The sequence below is a fragment of the Poecilia reticulata genome, chromosome 20 (assembly GCF_904066995.2).
Source record: "Poecilia reticulata chromosome 20, P_reticulata-male-v2, whole genome shotgun sequence".
Classification (NCBI taxonomy): domain Eukaryota; kingdom Metazoa; phylum Chordata; class Actinopteri; order Cyprinodontiformes; family Poeciliidae; genus Poecilia; species Poecilia reticulata.
In genome coordinates this window covers 18,849,361-18,869,130 of record NC_088849.1, presented here as the reverse complement: position 1 = coordinate 18,869,130, position 19,770 = coordinate 18,849,361, and the positions used below count along the sequence as shown (strand labels likewise).

The window sequence follows — 19,770 nt, the reverse complement described above, 5'->3', positions numbered from 1 at the left end:
TGGGCACAATATAGACAGATCTATATATGTTTATATAGATATATATATCTACATAGATATGTCGATTGCACACTGCACTGATAATCAAAACACTTAACGTTTACATAGCACCTTTATAAGCTTGTCCCTGTTAGCTACGCAGACATATGAGGCATTATGGTGAATACAAACTATTTATTAACTTACCTTCGAAGTTATTGTAAAGTTTGACACATCCAGCTTAAATCCTTTGTTATTGTTGGAGCGTTTCAGGACATCTGAATAATTATATAAGCATCATTAATAGCCCTGCAGCGACTGAGGAGTCACTGTTAACATACTGTTACCTGTGCACCGGAACCATTCTATGTGGCAAAAAAATGCGGAAGTGCTAAAACGGAAGTCCGTGGCATATACCCCATTAAAAACATTTTGAGTAAATTGTTTTGTTAACATTAAGACCGGAGTAAATGAACCCCAAACACCATGTAACAGAAAGCCAACACTGCAGGAAGGATAATTAAGTAGATCGATATCCACTGGCACCACTGAATCCCAATTCTACACTGACTGTCTTAGTTAAATTTGACTTTTTTTTTTAGTTCTTAACTGTTGGGCACATATTATGCTTTTGGAGAAAAGTTTCCACTATGCTTAAAATCAGCCAGATTGGATTCTATTGCTAAAATCCCTCAGAATATACCCACAGTATAAAATTAATTTTTTGTAAGTTGGATTGCTCCCACGTTTTAAAATGTCCAGCCCCACAACAGATGTCTTCAAAGGATTACAGCAGTCTGCTGTAGATTACAGCACAAAGCCAAATCTAAACAGCTATGTTTACGATGTGCTACGATGGTTGTGGTTCAGTCCAGTAACAACAATAAAGCTTTCAATCATTCATTCATTCATGTGGAATGGACATTCGCATGTTATTTGTTATGTAACTAAGTTAAAAGCTTAGTGTTTACCAGGGGCAGATCTACTGGGGTGGCATGGGGTGGCAGTTGCCACCCCAAATGAGAGCCTTGCCACCCCTGTTGCCACCCTGGCTAGCGACAATGAATTCAATAAATAGTTATGGCTGGTGACTTTAATTGTGCAGTGAACGGATCTCTGGACAGGTCCTCTTCTGAAAAACTGCCGAACCCTAAAGCTTCAGCTGTCCTAATGGTTTGATAGATATTTGGCAACATTAAAATCCTAAAGCAAGGGACTATACATTTTATTCACATCCCCATATTTATTCCAGATTGGATAGTTTTTTTATCCTGAGGTTGCTTTTACATTCTGTTCGAAGCTGTAACATAGACCCCATATGTTTGTCGGACCATGCATGAGTAGTTTTAGATGTTGATCCATTATTTCGTATCCCTAGAACTTTCACCTGGAAATTCAATACAACCTTTTTAGATAATAAATCCTTTTGCAACTTTGTCCGGAGTAACCTATTGCAGTTCTGGCTCGACAACAAAAACTCTCCTGTATCTTCTGCTATAATCTGGGATGCAGCAAAAGCCACTTTGCGCGGTCATCTGATAGTTCTCACCAAAAAGCGGCTCTAGTAGAGAGGAGAACCGGCCTTGAAAGGGAGTTGATCCGACTGGAGCAAATACACAAACAGTCACCAACATTGTCCAATTTAAAGGGACGAATGGCTGTTAAGTCTGAGCTTAATATAGACTACACTTGTCAAGTTCAGAAAACACTACATTATACAAAACAGAAATACTAATAAGTCCAGTCGCATGCTTTCCCATTTATTGAAAAATCAAGATAGTAGTCACTTAATTAATATAAGAATGCAGAACAAGGACATTACATACAACCCAATAATTATTAACAGCACTTTCCGGGATTTTTATATATCTCTATTCAACCTATACAACACGGACGTGGCTGACCCAGAAGATGTCGCCTCTTATTTGAGCAGTGCATCTCTACCTTCTGTCACGGGAGAGGATCGTGCCTTCTTAGATGCTGCTATCACTCCGGAGGAAGTTTGGGCTGCAATTAAATCTATGCCAAACAGAAAATGTCCTGGACCCAACGGGTTTCCGTTGGAATTTTTCAAGTCATTTTGGCCTGAGATTCAACCAATATTCATGCCCGCAGTTGATGACATTTTGAGAAATGGCAACCCCCCCTCATGGAGACACTCCTCCATTAGTTGGCTTTTAAAAGAAGGTAGAAGCAGTAATTGTTTCCCTCAATGCCGAGAAGGCTTTCGACCATGTCGAATGGCCGTTTTTTTTTTTTTTCAGGTGTTATATAAATTTGGTCTGGGCCCAAATTTTATCAACCTGATTAAAAGTTTTTACTCAGACCCAACAGCCTCAATTAACACAAATGGTTTGATTTCTGAGCCCTTCAAGAATCATAGCGGTTGTAGGCAGGGGTGCCCCCTTTCACCCTTATTGTTTACATTGTTTATTGAACCTCTGGCCGAGATCACCAGGACTAATCCAGATGTATCTGCAATTAATATAGGGAGTAGAAACCATGTGATTTCATTATGATGATGTGCTTTTGTATATGTGCAATGCTGAGAAATCAATTCCAGCCATCCTGGAGTCTATGGCTACATTCAGTGCTTTGTCAGGATACAAAATCAACATAGGAAAGTCTGTCGCCACCCCTTTCAGCATCCCCCCAGAAAGGTTGATGCAATCTCCCTTTCAAATGTCTATGAGAGGCTTCAAATATCTGGGTATTTTTGTTACACTTGATCTCAATGATCTTTTCAAAACTAATTATTCACCTTTAATTCAGAAGATAAAAAATTATTTAATAAAATGGGCTTCCCTACCAACCTCTTTCTTAGGGAGAATTAACACTATAAAAATGAACATCCTTCCGTGACTCAACTATTCATATCAAAATCTTTCCTGCTACTTATCCTCTGCACACTTCAAATCACTAAATTCTTATTTATCTTGCTTTATCTGGGACAATAAACAGCCAAGAGTCAAGTTTTCTATATTAACTAAACCAAAACATCTTGGAGGTCTATCGTTACCATCCCTGCAGCTTTATTATTGGTCAGCACAACTTAAAATCATATCAAATTGGTTTATGAATAGAGTGAACTCTTTATGGTTGGATCTGGAATCCCAATCTTATGTATTACTCACTTGGCTGTCCAACAGTTTGACTACTTGGAACCAGGCCCGGGAATGTCTATCTGTACTTTGTGTATGTAGGCTACATGTATGTTTTTATGCGGATACTGCAGTGCTCCTTGTTGATTTAGGGTGGGTTGTTTTTGTTTACTTCTGTTGATGTTTTATACAAAGTTATAAAAATCAATAAAAAAATAAAGAAAGTGAGACTGGGGGAGGCGGAGTCTTGCTGTAAAAACGACGGGAATATGCGTCCATGGACCTATGAGTGTTAATCATGAGAAAAATAAATACATTTCTGTTCATTTAGCCTGTATTTTAACAGATGAGACAAAATGGTAATTTATTTTGTTAAATTCATTGTTTTATGAAATAATTAGCCCTTCATGATAAAAGGTACTGCGATTAACGACGACATTGTTGTTTTGAAACCATTTTTAATTAATATAATGGTGTTGGCATAATACAAGAACATTCTCAAAGATCAATAAACTTTAAACGCTGGAAGTGGAAAACATTTTAAATGGTATACATAAAGCGAATAAAATGAATTATGAAATCTCTGGAAACAAAATTGTCCTAAACGTCTAACTGAAGAATTATCCAGTTTTTGGAAAAACGATAAATCATGCAAACTGAAAATATTGGGTTTAATTTATTATACAATGAACTGATTTATTATGACGGGCCTATCAATCAATCAATCAATCAACTTTAGATTAACTCAATCGATAACTTTCATCCCTTAAAACACAAATGATGAATTTATGCTAAAGTGGGTTAAAGTGAATCTCTAAACGTTACAGTACTGACAGAGCGGTCTATATTTTTATTAACTGTGGCTAAAGCTGCTGCTAGCTGGTTTACTCTCCGATCGGAGTCTATTTATTTTATACAGAGTGAGAGAATGGTGAATTGACAATGAGTAATAACAACTATCTAATATTTAAATGCTGTTATTAACCTTATCTTTTATTGTACCTTAAGATAATGAGTATTCGTGAATTTTTCAGTCAGGTTTCCCGAGGACTGTTGAACTGAGACCGAAAGCGCCAAGTAGGTAGGCATTCACAATCGATCTGCACACGGATCGTTCTCTTTCCTGTTTATTGACCAATAGAGAGCTGGACATAGAAGGCAGCCCACCTCATTAACATAAACGATGCAGCAGAAATACAGCGAGCAAACAAACGGCAAATAATACAGAAATAAATACAGCAAACGGGAAAACAGCGAGCAGAAATACAGAAAGCAGAAAAGGGAGAAGCAAAAAAATCAAAGCAAAAGTATATATTTATGCTTTTATTTCTTATCAAAATATATATTTATTCTTATAAATATATCAATAAAATAAATATATGTAAAAATAAAAGTAGAAATAAAAAATAAAAGTAGAAATAAAAAATAAAATATATATATATATATATATATATATATAAGGGTCATTCTTTTTTTTGCGGCAACATTCCATGTCCCCATATTTTGCTTACCATGATTTTTTCTGAAATGTAAAAAATATCTACATTTAGATGTTTGCCATCATTAAAATATAAATTTAATACATTTTAAATATTATTTTGTACTTTACAGACCTTTTTTGTGACACACTTGCACAATTTCATGTTGTCCATGGTGCAGTGTAACAGACTTTCTCAAGAAGTCTCAACTATAATATATATGTACTGCTCAAAAAAATAAACAACACAATATAACTCCAAGTAAATCAAACTTCTGTGAAATCAAACTGTCCACTTAGGAAGCAACACTGATTGACCCGACGAGGGTCCCCGTTGTCAATCAGTGTTGCTTCCTAAGTGGACAGTTTGATTTCACAGAAGTTTGATTTACTTGGAGTTATATTGTGTTGTTTAAGTGTTCCCTTTATTTTTTGAGCAGTGTATATATATATATATATATATATATATATATATATATATATATATATATATATATTTGATTTTCCTCAATAAGTTGATTAACTGGACTGAACCTTATTTTAATATACAATTGAATCTGTTGAAACAATTTTATTATTTTATATTTTCTTCATATCATGTGTGTCCCAGTATTCACTTTCCACCCTGTTAGGATGTTTCCTTGTTGCCTTAAAAAGACTAAAACTCAATAAAAATCATTTACTGGAAGTGACATCAGTTGGATTTTGGACTGATTTCAACTGTCGAAAACAAGGTAAGCTTCAACTGTTACTCTCTCCTTACTTTTTTTCATCTTAAATATATTAAATCTGTATGAGTAAACCTTAAAGTTCCACCCTGTTATGATAGATTGTGGGAAATGTTTATTTGATAGAATTTTAAAAACAAGATATTTTATTTAGTCATTCAAGGTTTGTTATTTTGTTGTAGGTTAGATGGCTAAATGTTGAACAGTTAAAAAGCTACAGCTAGATTAGCTAAAAAATTCCACCCTGTAATGTTCCATCCTGTTATGTTAGGTCTGTATTCCACCCTGTTAAACCTAACAGGGTGGAAATTATGGTGAAAAGTAATCATCTTAATTATAATATCTATTCCTATCAATCTATATCTATCAATATATATATATCGACACATAAACATATACTAATATAACTAATAATATACTAATATTGCTGAAACGGCTTTATATCTGTAGATATTCATATAGCGATATATATATATATATATATATATATATATATACACACTGCTCAAAAAAATAAAGGGAACACTCAAATAACACATCCTAGATCTGAATGAATGAAATATTCTCATTGAATACTTTGTTCTGTACAAAGTTGAATGTGCTGACCACAGCACATTTCTGTCAACGAGAGCAAGGACAAATACTCTGCCCATGTTTTCACTTGAAAGAGGCAATCCTACAGCCTGATGAGGAACCGTACAACAATGGAGCCACAACAACACAGCAGCCAGAAATGATCACGGGTAACCAGGTTGGTCGATGGTGTGTAGTTGAATATGACCATGACTACTACATCATCATAAAGGTGGAGGATGTGAAGATTCAAGCGAAATGTTTACATAAAAAAGGCAGTAATAAGTACTACTGGCCAAGACCAAGAAAAGACATCAGTTGGTATGATTGCAACCAGGTACTCTGCCTAACAGAGGAGCCAAAAGCCTCCAATAACAGATATTACCAGCTTAATCCTGCTACATGGAGGTTAATTGAAAAATGTATGGGGTCTTGATGAGCCCTTTCATCACAGGATGGTTTGTTTTTGGTAATGTTGATAGTGGTCCTTGTTCTTGTTTGATGTTCAAGTGTTGTAATCTTGTGTTTGTTATCATTAGTATGTTACATGTTTTTGCGACACATTTCCATGCTTTTGTGCGAATGTTTTCAATAATTTTTATATAAATGAAAAAAATCCATTGACCTCTGTTTTAATAAAAAAAAATCTTATAGTACATGCCCCCTTTATTACTTTGATTTATTTTCTCACTTTGTTCTATGTCACATGTAGACACATTAAACGTCATGTTTAGTTTCTTCAATATTTATTTTTTAAGACAAATTAGGAGGGAAGTTAATTTTAATCAGTTGTCACAATACTTTAATGCAAGAGTTCCAGGTTTTCCATATGGGAAAAATGCAGGAGAGTGATGAAAATCATCCTATCATAGAATCAGATACATTGATTTTCCACCCTGTTATACAACATTTCACCCTGTGATGTTCCATTCCACCCTGTTTGAAAATATGTTTTTATTAAATATTATTACAGAAACATTAAGTAATGTAAATTTTTCTCTCCCGTGTTGGGAATTGAAGACCAATAAATGCACATATAGGCATAAGTTTTTTAAATGACCAATATTTTATATACTGTCAGTAATAATGAGTAAAAAAAAACTTTTTTTTTACAATAAAGACATTAATGATTTGTAACTACAGAATCTGTTACAATTTCACAAATAAAACATATTATATAGTAAAAGGGACACACTCTTTTTAAGAAAAAGTCAATATTTTTCAAAGTATACATGTTTAACTATTTGTGATCTATACGTAAATGTCCCTAACAGGGTGGAACACATTCAAAGACATTGGTGAAAAAAAACACATGTAATTATTAATTTATCTAATCCTGAGCTTGCCCATTATTAATTTCATATTATTAAACACGTCAATGTTCTAACAAAATATTTAAAAATGAAAACATTAATACTTTTTTTTTCAACATTTTGGAAGCCGAAATGTTGCCGCAAAAAAAGAATGACCCATATATGCAACATAATAAATAAAAGAATCAATATATTGATTCTTTTATTTATTATTATGTTGCATATATATATTATTTTATTCTTTTATTTATATATGTCTACTTTTATTTTTATATTGATTCTTTTATTTATCATTATGTTGGATATATATTTATTATTTTATTGATATATTTATATTTATGCCAGTTTTGGTCCTCCATATAGAACCACCAGAGTCGAAAACCACCAGAGTTGAGAAGAGCCACCAGAAAGTTGAGAAGAGCCACCAGAGAGTCGAAAAGAGCCACAAGAGAGTCGAGAAAAACCACCAGAGTGTCGAGAAGAGCCACCAGAGAGTCGAGGAGAGCCACCAGAGAGTCAAGAGGAGCCACCAGAGTCGAAAAGAGCCACCAGAGTCGAAAAGAGCCACCAAATTCGAAAACCACTAGAGAGTCGAAAAGAGCCACCAAGTTCGAAAACCACCAGAGAGTCGAAAAGAGCCACCAGAGAGTCGAGAAGAGCCACCACAGAGTCGAGAAGAGCCACCAGAGTTGAGGACAGACACCAGAGAGTCGAGGAGAGCCACCAGAGAGTCGAAAACCACCAGCGAGGAGAGGAGAGCCACCAGAGAATCGAGGAGAGCCACCAGAGAGTCGAAAACCACCAGAGTCGAGGACAGCCACCAGAGTCGAAAACCACCAGAGAGTCGGGGAGAGCCACCAGAGAATCGAGGAGAGCAACCAGCGAGTCGAGGAGAGCCACCAGCGAGTCAAGGATGGCCACCAGCGAGTCGAGGAGAGCCACCAGCGAGTCGAGGACGGCCACCGGCCAGTCGAGGACGGCCACCGGCGAGTCGAGGAGGGCCACCGGCGAGTCGAGGAGAGCCACCGGCGAGTCGAGGAGGGCCACCGGCGAGTCGAGGAGGGCCACCGGCATGTCGAGGAGGGCCACCGGCGAGTCGAGGACGGCCACCAGCGAGTCGAGGACGGCCACCAGCGAGTCGAGGACGGCCACCAGCGAGTCGAGTCGAGGAGGGCCACCAGCGAGTCGAGGACGGCCACCAGCGAGTCGAGGAGAGCCACCAGCGAGTCGAGGACGGCCACCAGCGAGTCGAGGACGGCCACCAGCGAGTCGAGGAGAGCCACCAGCGAGTCGAGGACGGCCACCAGCGAGTCGAGGACGGCCACCAGCGAGTCGAGGACGGCCACCAGCGAGTCGAGTCGAGGAGGGCCACCAGCGAGTCGAGGACGGCCACCAGCGAGTCGAGGAGAGCCACCAGCGAGTCGAGGACGGCCACCAGCGAGTCGAGGACGGCCACCAGCGAGTCGAGGAGAGCCACCAGCGAGTCGAGGACGGCCACCAGCGAGTCGATGACGGCCACCAGCGAGTCGAGGAGGGCCACCAGCGAGTCGAGGAGGGCCACCAGCGAGTCGAGGACGGCCACCAGCGAGTCGAGGAGAGCCACCAGCGAGTCGAGGACGGCCACCAGCGAGTCGAGGACGGCCACCAGCGAGTCGAGGACGGCCACCAGCGAGTCGAGGACGGCCACCAGCGAGTCGAGGACGGCCACCAGCGAGTCGAGGACGGCCACCAGCGAGTCGAGGAGAGCCACCAGCGAGTCGAGGACGGCCACCAGCGAGTCGAGGACGGCCACCAGCGAGTCGAGGAGAGCCACCAGCGAGTCGAGGAGGGCCACCAGCGAGTCGAGGAGGGCCACCGGCGAGTCGAGGACGGCCACCGGCGAGTCGAGGACGGCCACCGGCGAGTCGAGGAGAGCCACCGGCGAGTCGAGGAGGGCCACCGGCGAGTCGAGGAGGGCCACCGGCGAGTCGAGGACGGCCACCGGCGAGTCGAGGAGAGCCACCGGCGAGTCGAGGAGGGCCACCGGCGAGTCGAGGAGGGCCACCGGCGAGTCGAGGAGGGCCACCGGCGAGTCGAGGAGGGCCACCGGCGAGTCGAGGAGGTCCAGCGGCGAGTCGAGGAGGTCCAGCGGCGAGTCGAGGAGGGCCACCGGCGAGTCGAGGAAAGCCACCAGAGAGTCAAGGAGAGCCACCAGAGAATCGAGGACGGCCACCAGCGAGTCGAGGAGAGCCACCAGCGAGTCAAGGACGGCCACCGGCGAGTCGAGGACGGCCACCGGCGAGTCGAGGAGAGCCACCGGCGAGTCGAGGAGAGCCACCGGCGAGTCGAGGAGGGCCACCGGCGAGTCGAGGAGGGCCACCGGCGAATCGAGGAGGGCCACCGGCGAGTCGAGGACGGCCACCGGCCAGTCGAGGACGGCCACCGGCGAGTTGAGGAGAGCCACCGGCGAGTCGAGGAGGGCCACCGGCGAGTTGAGGACGGCCACCGGCGAGTCGAGGAGAGCCACCGGCGAGTCGAGGAGGGCCACCGGCGAGTCGAGGAGGGCCACCGGCGAGTCGAGGAGGGCCACCGGCGAGTCGAGGAGGTCCAGCGGCGAGTCGAGGAGGGCCACCGGCGAGTCGAGGAGGGCCACCGGCGAGTCGAGGAGGGCCACCGGCGAGTTGAGGACGGCCACCGGCGAGTCGAGGAAAGCCACCGGCGAGTCGAGGAGAGCCACCGGCGAATCGAGGACGGCCACCAGCGAATCAAGGACGGCCACCAGCGAGTCAAGGACGGCCACCAGTGAGTCAGGCAGCCTGCAGCAATTCGGGAAGCCAGCAGCGAGTCGAGGACGGCCACCAGTGAGTCAGGCAGACTGCAGCGATTCGAGAAGCCAGCAGCGACTCGAGAAGCCAGCATTTACAAGGGGGTACCCAAAAGTTTCCAGAATGAAGGTGCTGCCGCTAGTTATTTGTTTAACCACGCCTTCGCAAGCAGTGTGCCAAGCAGTGTTGGTGTGGAAGGTTTCGTGTACCTGCAGTGAACTTTCTTGGAAGAGCTGTTTTGACAAGCCGTCGTTTTTCTTCATGGAGAAGTTTTATGAGCAACGGGTGGCTGAAGTTTTGTATCCTGCTCAGGGAAAAAAGCATCGGAAACCGTTCAAATGTTGAAGACCTTTTACAAGGATGACGCTATATGTCAAGCTCAAGTTTACTCGTGGTTCACCCGCTTGAAAAATGGTGAAATGTCAATTGAACATCAACTGCTTTTTTTTCCGGAGCATGAAGCAAAACTTCACAGCTGCGCTGTGAAGCCGGAAAAAAGCAGTTGATCAATTGACATTTCACCATTTTTAAAGCGGGTGAACCACGAGTAAACTTGAGCTTGACACAAAGCGTCATCCTTGTAAGCAGTCTTCAACATTTGAACGGTTTCCGATGCTTTTTTCCCCGAGCAGGAAGCAAAACTTCAGCCGCGCGCTGCTCATAAAACTTCTCCATGAAGAAAAACGACGGCTGGACAAAACAGCTCTTCCAAGAAAACTCACTGCAGGCAGACGAAACCTTCCACATCAACACTGCTTGGCACACTGATTGAGAAGGCGTGGTTGAACAAATAACTAGCGGCAGAATCGTGTACTACAAAAACTGCGCGTGCAGCAGCGTCATTCTGGAAACTTTTGAGTACCCCTTCGTAGAGCAAGCACCAGTTTTAAAGACCAACCCAGTGGAACTAGAATATCCAAAACGGGACAAAATATCTCAAAGTTCCCGACTGGTACATGGTCTTTAAAACTGTGCCTGTCCGTGTAGCGACTTCTCTCACAACGGATGCTGGCTTCTGCTTCTTCTCTTCTGCCTGCCCTTGTCGAAGCAGAACAACTTCGTCCATCGCCTCTGCTTTCTGCTTCATCAGGATCTTAATTCTTCTTTGATTGGTCTGCTGCAGGCCGCGCAGATTGTCAAGCTCTCCCCAAAGATCGTCCATCTCTCTAGCCTGATGGTCTATCTTCTCCTCTGAGGTTTCTAACTCCGTCCGGTGATCCTGACAGTTTCGCTCTCTCTGGTCCAGCTGTGAAGAAAGTGACACCAGCTGCTCCTGGATAGCGCTGTACTTGCTTTCCAGGAGGTTATATTGTTCTTGCAGGCGACTAGGCCTGCAAGGACGAGAGTTTAAGCTCTCGACTTTACGGCGGAGGGCTTCGACGGTCTGTTTTAGCTCCTGGTTTTCTTGCTCCCGTGTCCTGTCCATCTCGTCTGCAGTGTTCTTCTTCTGACATGTACAGCAAATGAGTTGGCATTAAAGGGAGTCATTAGTGATGTCATAGAGCATGTGTGACATCACTGGTACATCAAAGCTACTAGAAGCCTGTTGTGTGTGGGTGTGTGTTCTGTACACACACCCACACACACCTGTATGTACATTCCCATACAGGGGCGAGGGCTGTCTGCTCCTCTTCCGTGCATCAGAGCTGGCTCTGCAGCCATGTAGCGATGGCTTATTTTGACACACAGACCAACAAAACTGCTACAAACACTGCACACACACTCACAAATTCCAACTAACACACTTATCGTCTAAAAAACTCATCCAAAGCGTCACTGCTCCGGTTTCTTCCCGTCTCCAAAACTCTCCAGAGCATCTCGCACCACAAGTCTCCTCTCTCCCCAACAACATACCGACAACACATTTTCATTGGGTGTTTTAGAAATGTGGTACATTTGAGGAAATTGAATAAAATGGATGTCATACTGCATTCAAGCATTTCCTGGTCACAAAACATTCACTGAATGAGCCGCAAATGCGAAAAATGAAACCCGCAGACTCCTTTTCGTCTTCCGGCTCAAAGCAGAGCTGCCTGCTGCGCGTTTATTCTTCACATAATCCTTTACAGAACAGAAACCACTAAGCTGAAAAACAAATCACCAAGGGGATGCCACCGATCGCTCTGGTATCCAAACTTTGCATTTGGATACCAAATGCAAAGTGATGTCATCATTTGACCATAGATTATTGTAGGGGACCGGATGATGATCAATCATTGAAAGTTTGGTGCCTCTGTGAGTTTTTGTGAATGAGTTATAACAGTTTCGTGTTTCATGGCGCGTCGATGAACTTTGACCCCTGGTACGACCCCTTCAGCATGCACAAAAACTCACCAATTTGATAACTTTGAATCGGCCATGCCTTATGAACGATCTGACTGAGTTTGAAGCCGATTGATTGAATTCCCAATTTTGCAATCTCACTGCTTTTGCTGCTACGCTGATCTGGTTTTCTTTCAACGTAACTTGAACAACTTTACTTTGTGTGATGGGATGGTGTTCCACCCTCCCCCACTCTGTGCACCGGACACCGTTGATTGGTGGGCGGGGCAAATGCCTTTATAGATGGGCGGCCGCTGCAGGGTGCGTGCGTCTTTGTTTCTCCCACTGTTACTACAGTCGGCGGCTACATGTCGGCTTGTGGGTTTGGTCGACTCGTCTGCGATCGTAAGTGGCAGTTTTGCTATCCATGGCTGGGATCATGGTTGGTTTTTGGGTGCTACACCTATCGTGCGTTTCTGCAGTGTTGCTCTGATGGCGTTGCCAGCTGCAGCTGGGGGTTGCTGTGGCGTGCGGCTTCCATCTGGTCCTCACCTGCTGACCCGCTCCCTCCCGGGTTAGGCTGTGTTTCCACCCCTGGGTAGGCTACCTGCTATTTAGCTTTTGATTTCTTTTATCTGGATCCACCATTAATGGGTTTTTCTGTTTCAGGCACCTGATTGTGTTTGGAGCTGCGGCGCTTTGGACGCTCTGCTGTCTTGCCTTGCCGTTGTTTGTTTGGGCAGCTCTCAACTAAACCTGTTGCGGATTGGGCAAGCTGTGTGGGCAGGGCGTTACTCCTCTGGCCCCATCGAAGGGCATTTGGAAGCGGATGACAACGATTTGTTCCACTGTGTGAAGCATTTTCTTTTACCGTTTTGTTTTTATTGCAGTACTAATTTGTTTTCTTTTTGCTTGATTTATTATTTTCTTTTGCATTGCATGGTTTCTTTTTGTTTTACCAATTTCTTTTGCATGTTTGGAATAATTGATCTTCTCTGTCCTTTTTCCTTTTGTGTTCCTTTTGTTCCAGGGACCGAGTAGGCCTGAAGCCTCGTTTTTAAAAAGAAGAGATGTTTTAAAGAATTGTTTAATAAAATATTGTGCACCGATAAGTCTGTGTACGGGTGCATCTTGTCACTTTTAAAAAGATCTCCACCTGCTCGTCACATTTGTTTCTTAGCAACAAAATACAGACCATAATTATTTGTTGTAGATGTGAGATTTCCAATAACAAAGGAATCTAATGTTGCGTTCCATTTTGTTTGGAAGCTCATTTCCTGTTACATTCCCAGAAAAGCCCGTTTAGCATTTCTCTGACATTCAGAAAAATATGGTTTACATATTTAAGCCTAACTCCAGTTTTACTTGGTCTATTAACTCAATTTAAAAACTAGTGTGTAGTTTAACATGTGCACTTTAAGTATAAGTTGAAAGTGAGACTGTTCTAAATATCTAATAGAAACTGACCTCTCTCCCCAGATGGAGGCTTGAGGCTGTTTTCCGCTCCAGACTTAAAATGTTTTCATAACTTCCTCCAGTTAAATACGTCTTTGTCGACTTTGAAACACTTCGGTGATGCCTAGATCACATCGTGAAAAAGATTTCCCTTTTTTTTTCCCCGGCGGGTTCTTCCACCAAGAAGAAAATCGTTCTGACGGATCCCAGTCAGGCCGAAGCTAATGCTAGCGCATCAGAGCTAACCAACCAAACTACTATGAAGCTGATTTTTTCTGAGTTAAAGTCAATGGGTTCCCGGATCAAAGATATGGATGCATCAATCGGCACTCGACTCGATACTATTGATGTCGCACTGGGCGATTTAAAAGCCTCTGTTGGCGGTGGAGAGCTCCCTATAGAGCGGCGGACTTGGAAAAACGCATGGAGGAGGCCGAGGGGAGAATCTCCGGGACAGAGGACGGTCTCGGTGCCCACGGGACAAGCATAGCCGCCATGGAGAAGCTGGTGGAACATCTGCAGCTAAAAATGGATGACATGACTTGGAGAACCGCGGTCGGCGTAATAATTTAAAAATCATTAACTTACCAGAGAAAGTAGAGAGCGGCACTTCGCTTGTGGGCTTTCTCCAAAAAATGTTACCGACCTTGGTGGGTTTATCAGCTGATCATCCAGCATTGGAGAACGAACTTTATAGGACTTTAGCTCCCGCTCCGGCCCCGGGTAAGACCGCGGTAAGGCTAGCCGGTGTTACGTCAATCCGCGTTTCCCCATCAGATACGGTTCCCCCGGTGTTCTGTCAGATAGCCATACATGTCAGAATAACATACATGTAGTAAGTGCGCATGCGCACGCATGCGCATTCTGCAGGAGGTCTGCGATATCGAGAGGAGCCGTCAGCTCGTCATACGCGAGAAGAAAAAACAAGACCCAATAAAAAGTAAGTAAATAAATCAAATTTAATGCTGCTGCAGTAAACTACAAAACAAGCCCCGTTTAAATTCACGTTCCCCAGTTCATTGATATTTTTGGGTTGGATAACACGTCTGATGTCATTGGTATTAATAAAGATGTTACATAGTCGCTAACAACAAAGTGTATGACAATCAGACAGAACACCGGCGTCTTCTTCTAGCCGCTCCGCCCCGCCCACGCGGCAAAATACGCGCGTGCTTGTGATGAGCACTGAAAAAGCACGCGCGAGGCAAGCATGCGCTTGTTCGGCGCGCTTGTCTGAGGATCTACGGACACCATGAAAGCTCAAACAACATGTTTCGGCAAAGTTGTCACACTTTCTTCACGTTTTTGCGGGAAACTAATAGTAATAATACTACTGCTAATAATAATAATAATAATAAGAAGAAGAAGAATAGTAATAATACAAAATAAAAGTAATGATAAATACATATCTGTCACATATATTCTAAATATATATATATATATATATATATATATATATATATATATATATATATATATATATATATATATATATATATATATATATACGAATGACATTGGGATGTCATTCGGATACCTACTCACCCTCCTCCACCCGCGGAGGGTGAGAAGGGAATTTTTATATATATATATTGGCTTGTGTCCAGGATGTGCGGGTCTGCAGAGATGTTAGCTGCCCTTTCTCGACCCTGTGCTTCCTGTGTCGCCATATGAAGCATAGAGTCCATCACTGGTTCAGAGAAAGAAATCAATGGGAATAAAAGTATATAAGCATTAATACAATGTCTGAAATTCTATATTTGAGATTTTAAAAAAAAAAACTTGAGATTTTTGGCAGAACCTGTATTTTGGGATGCAGTCAATGTTTTGAAAACAAGTATTTTGAGTCAGACCATCGCACATATATGCTACATGCTCAGATTATAACTAGCAAAAACATTAGTTATCGTAACTATGCAGATGATACACAGTTGTACGTTACAGTGTCACCAGATTATTATAAACCCATCCAAGCACTGAAAAGATATTTAGAACAAATCAGTGCATGGATGTACTTACAGAAACAAAACTAAAGTTATTATCTTTGGATCTAAACAGTAAATTCAAAAGTCAGCACACAGCTCCAGTTACTACAGCTAGACACTACTGATCAGGCCCCAAATCTGGGTGTAGTGATGGATTCAGACCTGAAGCTTCAGAGGCACATAAAGATAATTACAAAACTGGTTTTCTGTCACCTGAAGAACGTTTTATAAATTAACCAACGAATGTTCAAACAAGCTGTGTCAAATTTGGCTAGACGTCAGCACAGCATATTTTAGTTAGACCAATATGAATGTAGATTAAATTCTAACTTTCATTTTTTTTCTCTCTCCTGTTACCCAACAAGCCCTGCCTGTATTAAAGGAGCTTAAGCTCCAACTGTTGTATGATAAGTCTGGCTGGAAGAAAAGATTTGCTTCCAGGAGGGAAAAAAACATGAAAAAAAAAAGACTGATCCGTCCACTCCAGGACCAGAACAGAGAGCCAGCAGAGTCCCAAACGCAGGCCAGAGAAGCGCTTATGAAGCTTCCAGCAGGCAGCCGACCTGTTCTGTGGTGGAGGATTGAGTTCACGGATGCAACCGCCTGACCGACACCGTTTTCATTCAACTTCCTATAGTTTTAGTTCTGCTGCTTTATTCCCATCACCAACTTATTTCCATTCAGTGCAGCAGCCTATCCCAGCATGTACTGAGCATTTCCCATTCTCATCTTTTCTACTAGAAACACTGGAAATGCAGCAACACTGTTTTAGAACATCCAAACAAGATCAACTGAACAGACAGGTTGTTTTTCCTCATATTTCCTGAGACTCAAATCAAAGTAAAAATAAAAAATACAGAATTTAAATTTGTTGATGAATAAAACTATAAAGCCATCTGCAGCACGGATGGCAAATGAAGCAATGACTCTGTGGAGGCCGATTTTGAGCTCTAAAACTGAGTGTTGTAATAAAAATTCAGATGCCCTGAAGTTAAACCTAAGCTTTCCGCAAATCCATTAAAAAGACAAATACATTCATAAGTTATACAGTTTCTGAGAGGCTGTTTAGTGAATCAATTAGCATGAAAAGACACATACAAATTGCTGAGTCTTCATGTGACGAAATTAATTACAGAAGAAAATGGAAGAAGAAATACGTTTGTTACAGTTTGAATCAGCAGAAACGAGTTCTTCTTAATGACTTTTGACATCGCAAGGTTTCCCTTCAAACAAACAAGCCTGCATACACACGACCCACTGCGAGCCTCCAGGACTGAACAGATGAGACTCTGTAATGTCCACAGACATAAGCCATGATGTAGTAAACTGGCCATTACACCAATGAGGACATATTGTGCATGACTCACATTATGACCTACTACACTGTATATCAGTGCATTAAATCTCACTAAGAATGACGAGAGGCATCTGAGCTACAATCCTGTTTGCCTTTATTACAAATGATTTCTCTGAATTGCTGAGGAACTTTGTTGGACATGATACAAGAGGAAGATGAAGCTGTTTCTGAGTAACTGCATGAAGCCATTACTGTGAAGCTGTTTTATGATTTTTACTTGTAAAAGATTTGAATCTATTCTTTTCCTTCCTCATAACATTTATGCACTACGTTTTCTTGGTAGATCACATAAATGCTAATATGATAAAATGAAGACTGTGGCTGAAAACGTTCAAAAATACCTTCGAAAGCCACTTTACATTTAGTTGACAATTAAAATATATATATGTGTATATTTATACAGCACCTTTCACAGATAAATTGACAAAGTGCTTTGCAGAGTGCAGGAGGTTCTGATGTGAGTACCAGAGAGGGCAGGCAGAAGAATAAGGAATTAAAAGATCTGTGATGTATTTGGGGGCCTGTCCATTAAGAGCTCAAGACTAAATTATTTTTAATCAATTCTAAATTTGAAACAAATAGTCCATGTAAAGAGACTAAAACTTGTGTGATGTGTGACCATCTGAGACAAACTGTGGTACAAACAAATTAACTGTCTTTCACGATATTCCTGGATTCACCTATTTGCATTTTTCTTTTTGTTTTTTGAGGCAGCAAATTATTTATGTAAATATTTGTCTACTTGTAGATTTTTTATTGAGCTAATCTAAAATATCCTAAAGAAACTACACTCCATTGGCTGCCATGTGAAAAGCAGTTAAATCAAAGAGCAGCGTTCATTTCCCTTGGTGCTGATTGGCTGCACCCCAAGTGTGACGATAAGGAAGACTGCAATTATTAGCTTCTGCAGAAGTGCCAAGACGGTTTCCACTGTGTGTAAAGCATATTAAGGTATATGTGCTATTTAAACTATTAAAATAGGCAGCTCTAAGTGTTTGTAGAAAGACTCTCAAATACTCTAGTATTTCAGCTATTCATGGATAGTTTTGATCCATAAACCATGCGAATAGCAGGGGTCCACTGTAGCAGCACAAATACAGATTTTTTTTTATTTTTGTATTTTTTTTTTAATTTCTTTACAGTTAACCATGGGTTGCACGGTGGAGCCGTTGGCTGCACTGTGTCATTACAACAAGACGGTTCTAGAATTTAATACCAACCTGTGATCCTTTGTCATGGAGTTTGCATATTTGCATGTTCTCCCATGCATGTGTGTGCTCTTTCAACCATCCAAATGTGCTTCCAACAGATGTTTTACTGCCTCTGAGTGTTTAACAATTCAGTCAGAGCCACAGGTTCCCACCAGAGCAAGCACGGGTGAAAATAAACTTTGTATTGTGGTCTGACTGAACGCTGTTTTTTTGTATTACTTCATGTATGACTGCATGATGAAAACATTGTCCAAAAACTGGCAGCAGATTTGGAAAAAATGTTCTGTGTCTGTCTGAATCGCTCCATTAGTTTAACCCTGCTGATAGCAGCCTCCAGTAAGAGGTGCCATATGTCCATTAATATTCTATCATGGATCCCTCCATCTGAAACATACAAACAGCTTATAAAAAAAAACATCTGATTTCAATCAGTTCCAGGCACAACCTTGAATTTATTACTTTCAATTTTATTTGGTCGCTCAAGCATGTCACCAGTCAAAGTTTATTTCACATAAAAACGGGGTATAACGGGGTATAAAATAGAAGCTAAATAGTAGAAACAAATGAGTGGTAATGTAATAAAAATATCCAACTAGAACTTAAAGCCACAGCACAGAAGTGTTTTTTTCTTAATGATCCTTAAAATTGTTGGGTTGCAGATTTAGAGCTGACGCTTTATCTATCAGTCAATCAAATTTTATTTGTATTTGTATTTATTTTGAACAAAAAAAAAAGTCACAAGAGGGTTTATCTGATCTTGCTCTGGGGTGAAATATAGATCTTGTGAAGCCAGTGAAAACATGTTTTCTTCCCAGTGAAGCAGCATAACCCTAGAGACAAATGCACTTTACGCATTTGTGCAACTCTGCTTTCAAAGGTTTTACACCAGCTATCATTACACTTATTTTACCAACGGTGCCAGAGAGATGTAAGACAGAGAGTAGTGGTTTCTGGCAGCCACACTGCAGGGGGATTCTTTGGAGAATACAACAGTTTAATACAGGACGGCTTAAGAGCTTTAGTTCTAGGAACAACAGTGAACAATCCATCAAGAGATGATTCTGCTTCTGCGTGAGTGAGGCTGAACACTTCAGAAAACGTTGGCGGGCCGCTCCTGAAATTCAAGATTAAAATAGTTTATTGGTTGCAGATGACGCCGCAGACGCAAACACGAAAGACTTGTATTCAAATGCACCGAAACCAACCAACAACAAGCCCAATCCATTAAAAAATATAAGAGGGGATGCAGGAAAATGACGTGACTCTCATACTGACCTTTTCACGTTAAATGTTCAAGTGGCAGAAAAATGCTTTTTGTTTTCTGTTTTTTGGTCAGGTGGCGTGAGGCAGGTCTCAGCTGGGATCAGCAGGACGGAGTGATGGAGGAGTTTTAAAGAGTCCTCAGTGACAGACGCAAACTTTCTCTTTTCTTCACTTCAATGCATATTGGGGGTGGGGGAGGGGTTGTAGTGAAGATGCTGTATCAGAATGTAATATATAGGTTGTGAGGGTGTGCAATGCCTGG

General features: G+C 41.9%; 1 protein-coding gene across 1 annotated transcript; it reads left to right on the top strand.

Moving 5' to 3' along the window:
• Positions 1-5,066: 5,066 nt before the first annotated feature.
• Positions 5,067-10,051, top strand: LOC108165705 (uncharacterized). Its single transcript, XM_081601987.1, has 2 exons — positions 5,067-5,291; positions 7,535-10,051. Exon 2 carries the CDS (start codon positions 8,085-8,087, stop codon positions 9,954-9,956), a length of 1,872 nt encoding a protein of 623 aa, XP_081458113.1. The 5' UTR covers positions 5,067-5,291; positions 7,535-8,084; the 3' UTR covers positions 9,957-10,051.
• Positions 10,052-19,770: the final 9,719 nt, after the last annotated feature.